Genomic DNA, 12,244 nt, shown 5'->3' with positions numbered 1-12,244 from the left:
AACAAGATCTTTCCCCTACATGTTGACAACAGCACAGCTTTTGGATAGGTAGCCAGCACTGTTTTTTAGCTGTGTGAAGGCTCAGAATATCTTAATTTTAAAAAAAGAAAACTGCTAATGGCCTGGTTGTACTGAAGTATGTGAATTTGTGATACATGTATATGCCCATCATTCTGTAATGTACCTGCTAGCCTTAAATATTTGTCCTGGGCACAGTTGTGGAAAAGACAACCATAATATGTGTGCTAAACATTGTGGGTCTGCTGCCTGACATTAATTTATTCTAAGACCCTGTATTTCCTAACCTCACATCAAAGTCCAGAGGCTGGAGGATGTGAGTGTTTTCAACACTCGAGTGAAAAAATGAGTAGAGAATTGGATGCCCTTCCAGGTTGTAAATCTGTGGAATTATGATTGGGACCCATAATATAAAATGGATTTGCCTTTAGCTGGAAGGATTACGAGGGACTACCCAAAGTTATCAGTCAGAAGGAGTAAGGAGGTAGGCATGGGTGTGAGATGGGTAGGAGGGCAGAGAGGCATAATTTGAATTTGAATCATACAACTGCAAGCTAGATGGGACTTTTTTTGGACATTTTCAAACTGGTATAAAATTTGATCAGAATAAAAATAAACATCGTACTGGGTTGCCAAAAATTTCGTTCAAGTTTTTCTGTACCATATTAGGGGAAAACCCAAATGAACGTTTTGTCCAATGCAATAGATGGGACTTTTAAAATAATTTCATCAGATTCCTTACTTGTGTAGATTAGGAACCTGAGACCCTGAAAAGTGTTTTGAATTACTAGGAGATGATAGAGTTCAATAATATGAGCCCAGTCCTCTTGACTTTGCCCAATAGCCACCATACGCTACTAGCTCACCGTTTTCATCGCCTCCCTCTGGGTTTCCCGTATTCTCACCTCATCACACTTCTGCCCCGATGGGGATTTCATTTGCTCTCTCTGGAGCCCAGTTCTCAGTCCAGGATTTCAGTTTGACCTGTGAGATGGTGACAAAAGGGCAGTGAAGGGGACCAGTTGGCAGGAGAAGAGGCTGGAACTAGAGAAGCACAGAAGCGTGGCAGTCCAGAAGGGGAACTTAGAGGAAGTGAGGCAGTGGGGGAGTTAGGGATAGAGGACGGGGAAAAGAGGACAAAGACAAAGAGGTAAGGCCACAGATGACTTTTAAGGTCTAACACTGTGGAAGTCCTTTGTGGACTATACAAAGTGCTTCTTTGAGCTTTAAAACACTAAGTACATTTTGGAGTTTGCTTGTGGGTGGTCTTTCTTATTACAGTTGGAAAAGAAAGGCAGAAATAGAGGGGAGGGAGAAATATACATCACTTCTAGTAGTCATAGAAACCAATAGGTTCCAAGTCTTGGAATGGTAGGTATCTATGGATTTTTTCAGAATTTATTGTAAGGACTTCTGATTATAGAAGAAATATCCACAGCTTGGCAGTACTAAGCAAACATACCCCCAAAGGCTTCTCATTTACCTGTGATCTTGAAATCTCTTAACTTCGTGGCTTACCAGGAGCCATCACCAAAGAAAGAACTGAAACATTTAAAATCGGTTCAAAAGTTATACTTAGAAGAAAATACTGGAGATAGTCTGCTGTTTTGTACTTCACTTCAGGGTTAGATTTTTCTCATTTTAAAATGTTAGCACACACAGACTGGATGTGTAAACCCCAGAGGAAGGAAACTTCATTCCAGAAAGGGCTAGAGGCCTGGTGTAGGCTCCTGCAAGTCTGTATCCACATGGTCAAACTTAATCAGCTCTGGACCAAGCCTGGGACAGCACTTCTCCCCAGGAAGTCCAGGAAATACTGCTTGAGTCTCTACCTTAGCACCCATTTGCAGCTGCCTGCAAAGCATAATATGATGAAAATATTAGCCAAAGGTGATGTCAAAGCACATAAGTTTAAAAAAAAGGAAAACAGTCTATGCACGAGACCTGGACAGGAAGGACTGTTGATTTTCATGGTTGAGAAGCAGCCAGAAACACAAGTCAAATAGGGAGTTTCCTGCATGGCCACATGATGGCGCACAAACCTCACTCACTGACAGCGCAGGTGCTGGGGGGAAAGTGAGGAGCGTGGCAGCTGCAGGGAGGGGACACCTGTTCAGGGTGCGGAGAACTTGACAGACTTGAGGGAGCTATCTCTGGTCCCCATTGATGTGTAGTGGGCACTGTGGGAACTTTCCAGGAGCTAGTCTTGTCCTGCTAATTTTATGGCTCTCAGCGAGCACCTACTAAAGGCCCAGGAAGAGGTTCTAAAGTATGTGTCGCCCTAAGCTGTTCTCTAGGCAACTGTGAGACCGAGACCAAAACACCCTGGAACTATGCCATTGGAGAAGGGTGTCATCTCTTACCTGAAGGGGGCTTAACTGCAGACATCTGAAAAGGGAGGTTGCTTCCCAGTGGGGAGTCCCTGTTCTGTGACTTTAAACCCAAATTATATCCTGTGGCAAAACCCTGGAAATTGTTGCTGTATCCACACTCATTAAGATGGGATTACGTGTTTTTACAGTCACTATGATACAAACTTGGAAAAAAATCTAAATTGACCAATTATTAACTTCCTGCCATCATATATGTATGGTTGGGGTTAGAGTTCACAATGGTAACAGTTGCTCTCAAGAGAATTCTGTCTCTAGTCAAGGGAAATATTCAAAAGAACAAGCATTCATTGAGCATTTACTATGTGCTAGGCACTGTGCTAGTTGCTTACTATGCATTTTTTTCAGTCCTTGTAAGAGTCCTATGACATAGTTACGAGTATTCACTCAGAGAGGTTAAGTAATTTGTCTAATATCACACAGCCACCAATGGAGGAACCTGGACCGATATTCAGATATATCTGACACCTAGTCCCGTGATCATAGCCTCCCCACCCAGAGATACCTTATAAGACAAGGGGCACTATTTGGAGGTCCAACATCTGGAATGCAGCCAGTCAGGGACTTTGAGACTGAAAAAGACACATTTTCTGAAGATACCATTTCTATTTCTCCTTTTCCTTTGTTTCTGCCCCCTGTAGACATCCCGTGGTGCTCCCCCATCAAGGTGAAGTACGGGGATGTGTACTGCAGGGCCCCTCAAGGAGGATACTACCAAACAACCCTGGGAACCAGGTGTGACATCCGCTGCCAGAAGGGCTATGAGCTGCAGGGCTCTCCCCAGGTGATCTGCCAGTCAAACAAACGGTGGTCGGACAAAGTCATCTGCAAGCGTGAGTAGCCTGGCCCCATGTGGGAGACCCCAGGGCCAGTCAGGGCCAAAGTTCTTTTTTTGTTTATTTGTTTTAAATATTTTTTTTAATGTGGACCATTTTTGTTGTTATTTGGCTTTTTAGTTATTTGGTTTTGTTTATTTGGCTGTGTTGCAGTATGTGAGATCTAGTTCCCTGGCTAGATTTAGTTCCCAGGGATTGAACCTGGGCCTCCTGCATTGGAAGCATGGAGTCTTAGCCTCTGGACCATCAGGGGATGGTGGACCATTTTTAAAGTCTTTACTGAATTTGCTTCAATATTGCTTCTGTTTTCTGTTTTGTTTTGTTTTTTTTTCCCCAAGACGTGTGGGATCTTGGCTCCCCACCCAGGGACTGAACCTGCACCCCTTGCATTGGAAGGTGAAGTCTTAACCCCTGGACCACCAGGGAAGTCCTGGGGCCTAAGTTCTTTTGCTCTGAGATCAAGGATTTTTACTGAATGTTTTGTGGGCTGTGATGAGAAAAACTCCTTTGTGAGCAGAAGCCAATGCGTTCTTAAGATGTGGCAGAAGTAAGATGACACAGTTCAGACAGAGGGGTGTGATTGGCTGTTTGGAATGGGGGAGAGAACAGAGGTTTGTTTCGCACTATATTATGTCCATTTAATGAGTGCTGGACCCTGGAAAGGTGTTGGGGATTGAGAAACAAGACACATTCTACCCTCAGGGGTCATCTGCCATCAGGGGTCTCACGGAACAGCATCAGAGACAGCAGGCAGAGGAGTAAACCACAGTATAAGTGCAAGAATGGTGCTCTGGCCCACCTCCTAGCTCCTGCTTTATGGGAGGCAGATGGTGACTGCAGCCATGAAATTAAAAGATTCTTGCTCCTTGGAGGAAAAGCTGTGACCAACCTAGACAGCGTATTAAAAAGCAGAGACGTTACTTTGCCAACAAAGGTCTGTCTAATCAAAGCTATGGTTTTTCCAGTAGTCATGCATGGATGTGAGAGTTGGACTATAAAGAAAGCTGAGCACCGAAGAATTGATGCTTTTGAACTGTGGTGTTGGAGAAGACTCTTGAGAGTCCCTTGGACTGCAAGGAGATCCAACCAGTCAATACTAAAGGAAATCAATTGTGAATACTCACTTGAAGAACTGATGCTGAAGCTCCAATACTTTGGCCACCTGATGTTAAGAGCCGACTCATTAGAAATGACTCTGATGCTGGGAAAGATTGAAGGCAGGAGGAGAAGGGGAGGACAGAGGATGAGAGTTGGATGGCATCACCGACTTGATGGACATGAGTTTGAACAAGCTGGACAGGGAAGCCTGGCATGTTCCAGTCCATGGGGTCACAAAGAGTTGGACACAACTGAGTGACTGAACAACAACAAATCAGTAAGCAAATGGAAAAAGAAAACACTACAAAACAGGGCAAAAATCAAAACCAGGTGCAACATAAAAGAGAAAATGCAAATAGCCAAGGAACCAGGGAAGAAAAGATTTACCTCACCAGTGTCAATGAAAATAATCAATAAACAATCTATAATAGAATAGAAGAGAGTTTTATCTGAGCCAAACTGAGGACTCTGTAGTGACCCAAGGATGAAAGAGCAGATAAAACCAAGAAGGGCCTTGGAATGCAGGAACGGAAAAACCAGACCCTTAGTGTCCTTCTCTCGCCCATGTTGTAATTATTAACGGATTTCAGGTCCTCCTGAGCAGTATAACCTGTCTTCCCTCCTACCCCATAGGGAGAAGGTATTTGCCTTACTCTTCCCCCACCCAGTATACATGCCTCATCCAATCAGCAAATGACCCACAAGACCCTATCCCACTCCTTGTACCCTGGGTATAAAAGTGGACTAAGTTCCCCTATTCAATGTCGGTTCTCCCTTGAGCTGGCCCACTGTTCTGTCAGCATCTCCCACTCTAATAAACTTAATTTCCCTCTCAAAAAAAAAAAAATTGTGCTCTGCCCTGGACTACTGGTAGTAGAGAAAAGTGCTCCTCCAAGAGGTAGAACTTAGGGAGGCAGGGAAGAATTACCCGCTGAATGATGCTCATTCCCTGAAAGGCACCAGGCCTCAGGGGAGAAGCCTCTAAGCGCATTTCAGGGGCTGACTTTGAGCTTCCTGAAAAGTTCCATCTCACTTGGGAAACTGCACATTGCACAGCATGGTTGAAGCACATTTCAGGTGCCATTGCTTTTCCAGATCGCTGTCATGAATGGAGCACTTGGGTACCAAGCATTTCACATACATGCAATTTTTGCAACAACACTGTTGAGATGGGTGCCTTTAACTAGTGGGGAAACTGGGGTTGGGCTGCAGCCGTGTGATCCAGGCTGTGTAGACGACTATACCGTCTGCGTGACTATCCTGGACAGTGTGTGCTTCTCTCAGGTGTCCTGGATGCCCTGCTGCCAGTTGCTCTTCATGGCTTGTACCGTCGATTGACCTTCCTCCGAGGAAGAAGAGGCTCTGCTCCTTCAGAGCACTGTTTTCTCCATCCTAACAGGGAGAGCATCCCCCATGGGCAGCCTCTAGCTGCCCAGTACTACTGACGGGTAGAGGATTCTGAAAGCCCAGCTACCATGCCTGGAGGCAGGGCAGACTCAGGTGTCAGTCATGCTCCAGGGCTCCCCTGTGAGATCAGGCTGAGGCTCACCTGGCCTGAGATACCACCTTGCCCCCCTTCCTCCTCTCCCCGTCCTGCCTCTCCCACCCTTCACTGGTCTCCCCTGGAAGCACAGTCTTACTCCAGATCGGAGTTTGGAGCAGAGAAAGGTTTATTGCAGGACAAAACAAGGAGAATCAGTGGCTCGAGCCCAAACTGACCCCACCTCCCAACTGCCCGAAGGGTTTTAGCACAGCCTGTTTAAAGGCCAGGTGTGTGTGTGGAGGGGGTGTGGGTCTCAGAGTACATGAAAAGTTCATGCACAGTTCTTTGGTTGATGGTGAGGTAACAGGGCAGTTAACATTGTAGGCGCCAGGGGTCTGGGGTCATCAAATAGTTCACTGCGCCCACTTGGTGGTGGTTTTAGCATTTGAAAAACTCAGGGAGTGTGCAGCAGATACTATTATCTGGGTCTTCAGAGAGGAGTTAGCATGGAGGATATGGGAAGAGGTCTGCCTCCCCAAAGGCCCCACGGCGCCCTGCTTGGTGACACCATCCATCTTTCCTCAGACTTCTGTCTGCTTTATTTCAGTTAACTTCCCCCTATGCTTTCAGTTTCTGGACTCTGAAACTCCGTGACAAATCTAAGACCTGCTGATTCTGTGGTTTTCTCTTTTTCAGAAAAGCGATGTCCTACCCTTGCCATGCCAGTGAATGGAGGGTTTAAGTGCATCGACGGTGCCTACTTTAACTCCCAGTGTGAGTACTATTGCTCGCCAGGATACACGCTGAAAGGGGAGCAGACAGTCAGGTGTATGGACAACAAGGCCTGGAGCGGCCAACCAGCCACCTGCGTTGGTAAGAAAATATCACCAGTCCTCAGGAGGCACCTACTTTGGGAGGAGTGGGGGGTGTCCATACAGTGGATTTAAAATTTTTATTTATGTATCTATCTCCACCCAGTCTTAGTTGCAGCATGAAGGATCCCTAATTGCTGCATGCACACTCTTAGTTGCAGCACGTGGGATCTAGTTCCCCGATCATGGATGGAACCTGGGCTCCCTGTATTGGGAGCACAGAGACTTAGCCACTGGACCACTAGGGAAGTCCCCATAAAGTGGATTTTTAAAGGAAATACCTGTGTTCCATGTGTAAAGCCAAAGGCCCAGTTTTGCTTTCCGTGGTTCTCTTCATCCCTATTTCTCTGGCTTAGCACAGAGCTAGCCTCAGTCTCTTTGCTTGAGTTGACTTCACAGCTCATGGCTTTCCCATGACTTGTCTCTCTCTTGGATTGTGATCGAGGCAACTGGAGGCTAGCAGAGAGAGGTGCAGGGAAATCCTGCTATTTTAGTTCCGGGATGTGCCCTGTAGCATTGAGCAGAGTTGTTGACATTTGGCCGGATGGTCCTGCGGGGAGCAGCTCTGTGTCTTGCTGCCCACAGACATAGTTCCTTTGTTAGCAACTCTGGGAATCAGCAAATGCTCAGTGTGCTAAACTGGCAGGGATTTGGCTGTCTTACCTGACTCTGGATTTGTTGGCAGTAGCTCTTAGTTGTGGTTCAAGGAAGCCTTGGCCGCAGCCTCGCTGGAACTGTTTTTTGTTTTTTTGTTTTTTTTTAATTATTTTTGGCTGCACTGGGTCTTCGTTGCCTCTCTCCCGCTTTTCTCTAGTTGCGGTGAGCAGGGGCTGCTCTTGGTTGACAGTGTGTGGGCTTCTGCCGTTGCAGAGCACAGGCTCTAGGGCTCACATACTTTGGTAGTTGCAGTGTGTGGGCTCAGTTGTGGCATACGGGCTTAGTTACTCTGTGGCATGTGGAGTCTTCCTGGTTCAGGGCTTGAACCTGTGTCCCCTGCATTGGTAGGCAGATTCCTATCCACTGTGCCACCAGGGAAGTCCTCGCTGGAACTCTTTACACATGCAAATTCAGGGCCCCACCCGAGACCTGCCGAATCACAAACTCTGGGCAGGGGCCCAGCACTTGGCACTTTAAAGAGCCTTCTAGGGTGTTCAGAAGAGCTTAAAGAGAGAGCCACTGATCTAAGACAGTGCTTCTCCAGCTTAGGGATTACCTGGGAACCTTAGTAAAAATGTAGCTTCTGCTTCAGGAGATCTGGGGCAGATTCTGGGGTTCTCCTAGACCCCGCTCTAGACAAGGTTTCTGAATCTTGGAACAATGGATATCTGGCGTCCAATAATTATTTGTCATGGGGTCCTGTCCTTTGCACTCTAGAATGCTTAGAGCCTTGGCTTTTACCCACTAAATGCCAATGACATCTTTCCCCAGCTCCCACGTGTGACAACCAAAAATGTCTTCAGACATTGCCCAATGTCCTCTGGAGGGAGGAGAAGAGGGAGGAGAAAAATCACCCCTCCTTTGAGAATCACCCATCTCTGAGCAGTGGATACCCACCCGGGCTACTTACTAGAATCACCTGAGTATCTTTTAGAACCTAGCCATGCCTTGATCCTGGGGCTTCCCCAGTAGCTCAGCGGTAAAGAATCCACCTGCAATGAAGGAGACTTGGGGTCAGAAGGGCATGGCAACCCACTCCAGTATTCTTGCCTGGGAAATCCCATGGACAGAGAAGCCTGGCGGGTTGCAGTCCATGGGGTCGCAAAAGTGTCAGACATGACTTAGTGACTGAACAACAAGACGCCTTGGTTTTACCCTAGAGATTCTGATTCAGTTAGCCTGATGTGGGATAGCTAGAGGAGGCAAGTGGCATTATAAAAGCTTCCCAGGTGGTTTTTGTGCACAACCAGACTCAGGACCATCATCTGAGAGCAGTGGATCTCAGAGAGTGTGGGCTCCTGACCAGAAGCATTAGAAATGCACATTTCCAGGCCTGCAGGATTGTCGATGCTGGGGTGGGGCTTAGCAATCTGCATTTTCACAGGCCCTCCAGGACATTCTGATGCTCTAAAGGTTGAGAATCTGCCTTGGAAGATCAAATTTGGGAAGAACTTTCATACCTTTTGGAGAAGGAAATTGCGACCCACTCCAGTATTCTTGCCTGGAGAATCCCATGGACAGAGGAGTCTGGCGGGCTACAGTTTATAAGGTCGCAAAGAGTCAGATACAACTGAGCAACTAACGCAACACTTAGTACCTTTTAATACAAAATAGTGCCCAGCAGTTTGAGCACCAGCAGGAAGCTTGTTAGAAATATAGACTTTTGGGACCTATCCCAGACCCAACAGATCAAAAGCCACGTTGTAAGAAGATCCCCAAGGGATTCCTATGTCCTTTTAAAGTTGAGGCAGACTGCTCTGAGACAGTGGTTTTTAACTCTAGCTGCAGTTTAAATCTGAATATCTGGGGCCCTGGCATTTTTCCAAAACTAATCCAGGTAATTGAAAACTACTATTCCAGGAGACTGTTGACTCATAACGTGTTAGAGCTGCCAGGACCCAGCCTAACAGAACATTCTAGTCCAATCCCCCTTCTGCAGATAAGGCCTTGACTTTGTTGATGTTGCATAGAGCCAAGCCTATGTCTCCAGGCTTTTAGGCTCAAAGTCCCTGAATCCAGAGACAGCTCTGGCACAGAGGTGGCAAGGCAGCTGACCGCAGGAGCCTGGCTCCTATCCTGCTTGGGTCTGCCCATCCTGCAGAGAACCATTTCCAGCTTAGTCTGCGCCTGCCCATTCCCCCAAGGACTCCTTCCTGACAGCTCAGCATCTGGGCAGACAATTCAGGGATGTGACTGAAACTGGATGCTGCCCTCTGGGGGCAGTTGTACAACAGCTTCTCTAGCCTTGGTCCTACAGATGTCTTCATGACGGTACCACTGTCCACTGTCTGCCTTGGCAGCATCGGTCATCCTTTTTCTTCAGTTATAGCCAGGGGACTGACCCGAGATGTGAGCCTTCTACATCACAGCCCCGGACCTTACCTTACCTTATAGCCATCTTAACAAGAGCACCAGGTCCAAGTAATTTCTCAGATAACTGACTCAGATTTATTCCTGGCTTTTCTTTTTCTACAATTTAGGTGGGAGTTTGAATTGATCAGTAATCGGGAAGAGAGAAACCATTGTAAGTGTTTCCAACAGAGGAGACGTTAATACAGGGCAATGGTTACAAACATAGGAAGGGCTGGAGGAACAAAAGAGGAAAAAGACTGTTGCTAGACATTATGTGCGTGTGCACTCAGTCGTGTCCGACTCTTTGTGACTCCATGGACTGTAGCCTGCCAGACTCCTCTGTCCTTGGGATGTCCAAAGCAAGAATACTGGAGTGGGTAGATTCTCCAGGCAACCTTTCTGACCCAATTCTCCTGAATTGGCAGGCAGATTCTTTAGTACTGCTCCATCTAGAGATTAGTTAGAGCAGAAATCCATCCCAACCAAGGGCTGGGGGAAGCACAAGTGGCCTAGTGGTGTTAACCAAGGTCCATAAACTCACCCTGAGGCTGACATGTCTGCAGCTGACACCATCATGGATGAGAATGAAGTCAGGAGCCCAGGAAACCTTCATGAAAGTCCCTACCAGAAGCCTAACGGCTTCCCTCTTCCTCCTGCCCTGTGTCCTCATGGGAGTGCCTCCCATTGGCCAACCTAGCTGACACCTAGCTGGCAGAAGGAGTCCAAGACATGTCAATTTGAGAATTTCAGTACAGGCAGTAAAGATTTCAGTGCAGGCGATGATTTAAAAAAAAACTGAGTGCCAACAGAATCTGTGCCACAGAAGCCTTTTACTTTCTTTTATTTATTTATTATTTTTTTGGTGGTACTATGTCTTTGTTGCTGCACGTGGACTTTCTCTAGTTGTGCTGAGTGGAGGGCTACTCTCTAGCCTGTGTGTCACACAGGTTTAGTTGCCCCAAGGCACGTGGAATCTTCCTGGACCAGGGCTCAAACCCGTCTCCCCTGTACTGGCAGGTGGATTCCCAACTACTGGACCACCAGGGAAGTCCTCAGCAGCCTTGCTCTGAGGTTTTAGACATTTCCCTGTAAATCGCTGTAGTTCTCAGTGAGGAGGAGCCTGCAAAGCGGGCCTGCTCAGCCCATGCATGTAGGATAGTGCTCAGGCTGTGAGTTCCAGGCACTCTTCTAGAAGGACATGACCTGAGGCCAGATGTTGAGGTCAGAAGAGCCCCTCACAGATGTTGCTTTCACTCGCTGCCCAGTGAGTGACTTAGAGTGTGCAAGCTAGCTCTTCAGAACACTCCTCTCCACACCCCCCCCCCATCTCCCACTTTGAATGTCTGCTCCCTCACATTGGAAGGGGTAGAGGTGATGGGGGGGGTGGGGAGGAGATAGTCGAAAATCTCCCTGCTGAGCAAGCACTGGCAGAATCCTCCAGGGATCACAGTGTTCAGATGTCCAGATTGTGCATAACAATGGAAAGAAATTGCTGATTGTTCTCAAAAAGCAACAAGCATGTCTTAAGCTGGACCAGATGGGCCTGGAACCTTCCCAGAGGGAGAGAGAAAAAACTAAGAAATGAACCCCAATTCCAGGGGATTGATCTTAGCGTGGGACAGGGCAAGGTTCAGGCATCTTTGGGGGTAGGGGAATTTGTGCATGCAATGTCAGGGGTGAAAAGGAGATCAGTGATCAATGAGCTCTCAGGAAAACAAAGAGAAATAAGACACAGCAAGCAGGCAAATCTTTCTTTTATTCTGTGACAGAGAAGCTGGAGTTTGTCCCCTGTGAATTTTACTCCAGGGATGTCACGGACTCTTTGGCTTTCAACGTATTATTAAATAAGTTTATTGACTTGGTGTGTTGGCAGGGCTCAGGGGTCTGTGAGCACAGCTTGGAGCCTCAGCCTAGTTTAGGAGCTGACACATGGTGGCCAAGGAATTCTCAGATTTCTACACCGGCTTGAGCAATACCTCTAGGCCCAGCTGTGCTGAGTGCTAAGGAAATCCTCTCAGTTCTCCTTCAGATCTGGAGGGAAGAGCGAACCCTGGGCTGGCTTTTGATGCTGAGGTGGTCAGTTCTGTGGTCTGGCTAAGTTGAAAGGACCACAAGTCAAAATTCATTCTCTTAGGCAGCCTACACTCTGGCAGTAGACTCAATGTCCATGGTTATTTTAAAAACAGATATAGATAGAAATAAGTCAATGTAGGAAAAAAAACATACTGAAAATTGCAGAAGGGTAAAATATTTAGAGAGCCACAACTTCCATGTTATATATATAAAAAAACCCCAAACCCATAGACTGTAACAACTATTGTTTTGGGGTATATTTTTTTCTTTCTTTCCATTTTTACTCCTTTCCAGTTACATTGGCATGTAGATATAACAATGGACAGTTACAATTACAGGTCTTCTCCTTTGGACCAACACTTTTCCCTAGGCCAACAGGAAGAGGAAAAAAAAATTCAAGTAAATTTAAAACCCATGGACAATGAAAACCGAGCACGTATCTTGAGATACACAGGGAGCCCCATT

The 12,244-nt window shown here is 46.7% G+C and overlaps 1 protein-coding gene across 2 annotated transcripts in view; it reads left to right on the top strand.

Moving 5' to 3' along the window:
• SRPX (sushi repeat containing protein, X-linked) overlaps positions 1-12,244 on the top strand; it is a 153,558-nt gene that overhangs the window by 57,511 nt on the left and 83,803 nt on the right. For both annotated transcript variants that reach the window (XM_018043937.1, XM_018043938.1), the window contains 2 exons: positions 3,050-3,241; positions 6,522-6,698. In XM_018043937.1, the coding sequence (XP_017899426.1) occupies positions 3,050-3,241; positions 6,522-6,698 (369 nt within the window). The remainder of the gene's footprint in view (positions 1-3,049; positions 3,242-6,521; positions 6,699-12,244) is intronic.

Source organism: Capra hircus (genome assembly GCF_001704415.2).
Source record: "Capra hircus breed San Clemente chromosome X unlocalized genomic scaffold, ASM170441v1, whole genome shotgun sequence".
In the NCBI taxonomy this organism is placed as follows: domain Eukaryota; kingdom Metazoa; phylum Chordata; class Mammalia; order Artiodactyla; family Bovidae; genus Capra; species Capra hircus.
The sequence above is the reverse complement of the archived record's forward strand: the minus strand, read 5'-3'. Positions and strand labels throughout refer to the sequence as shown.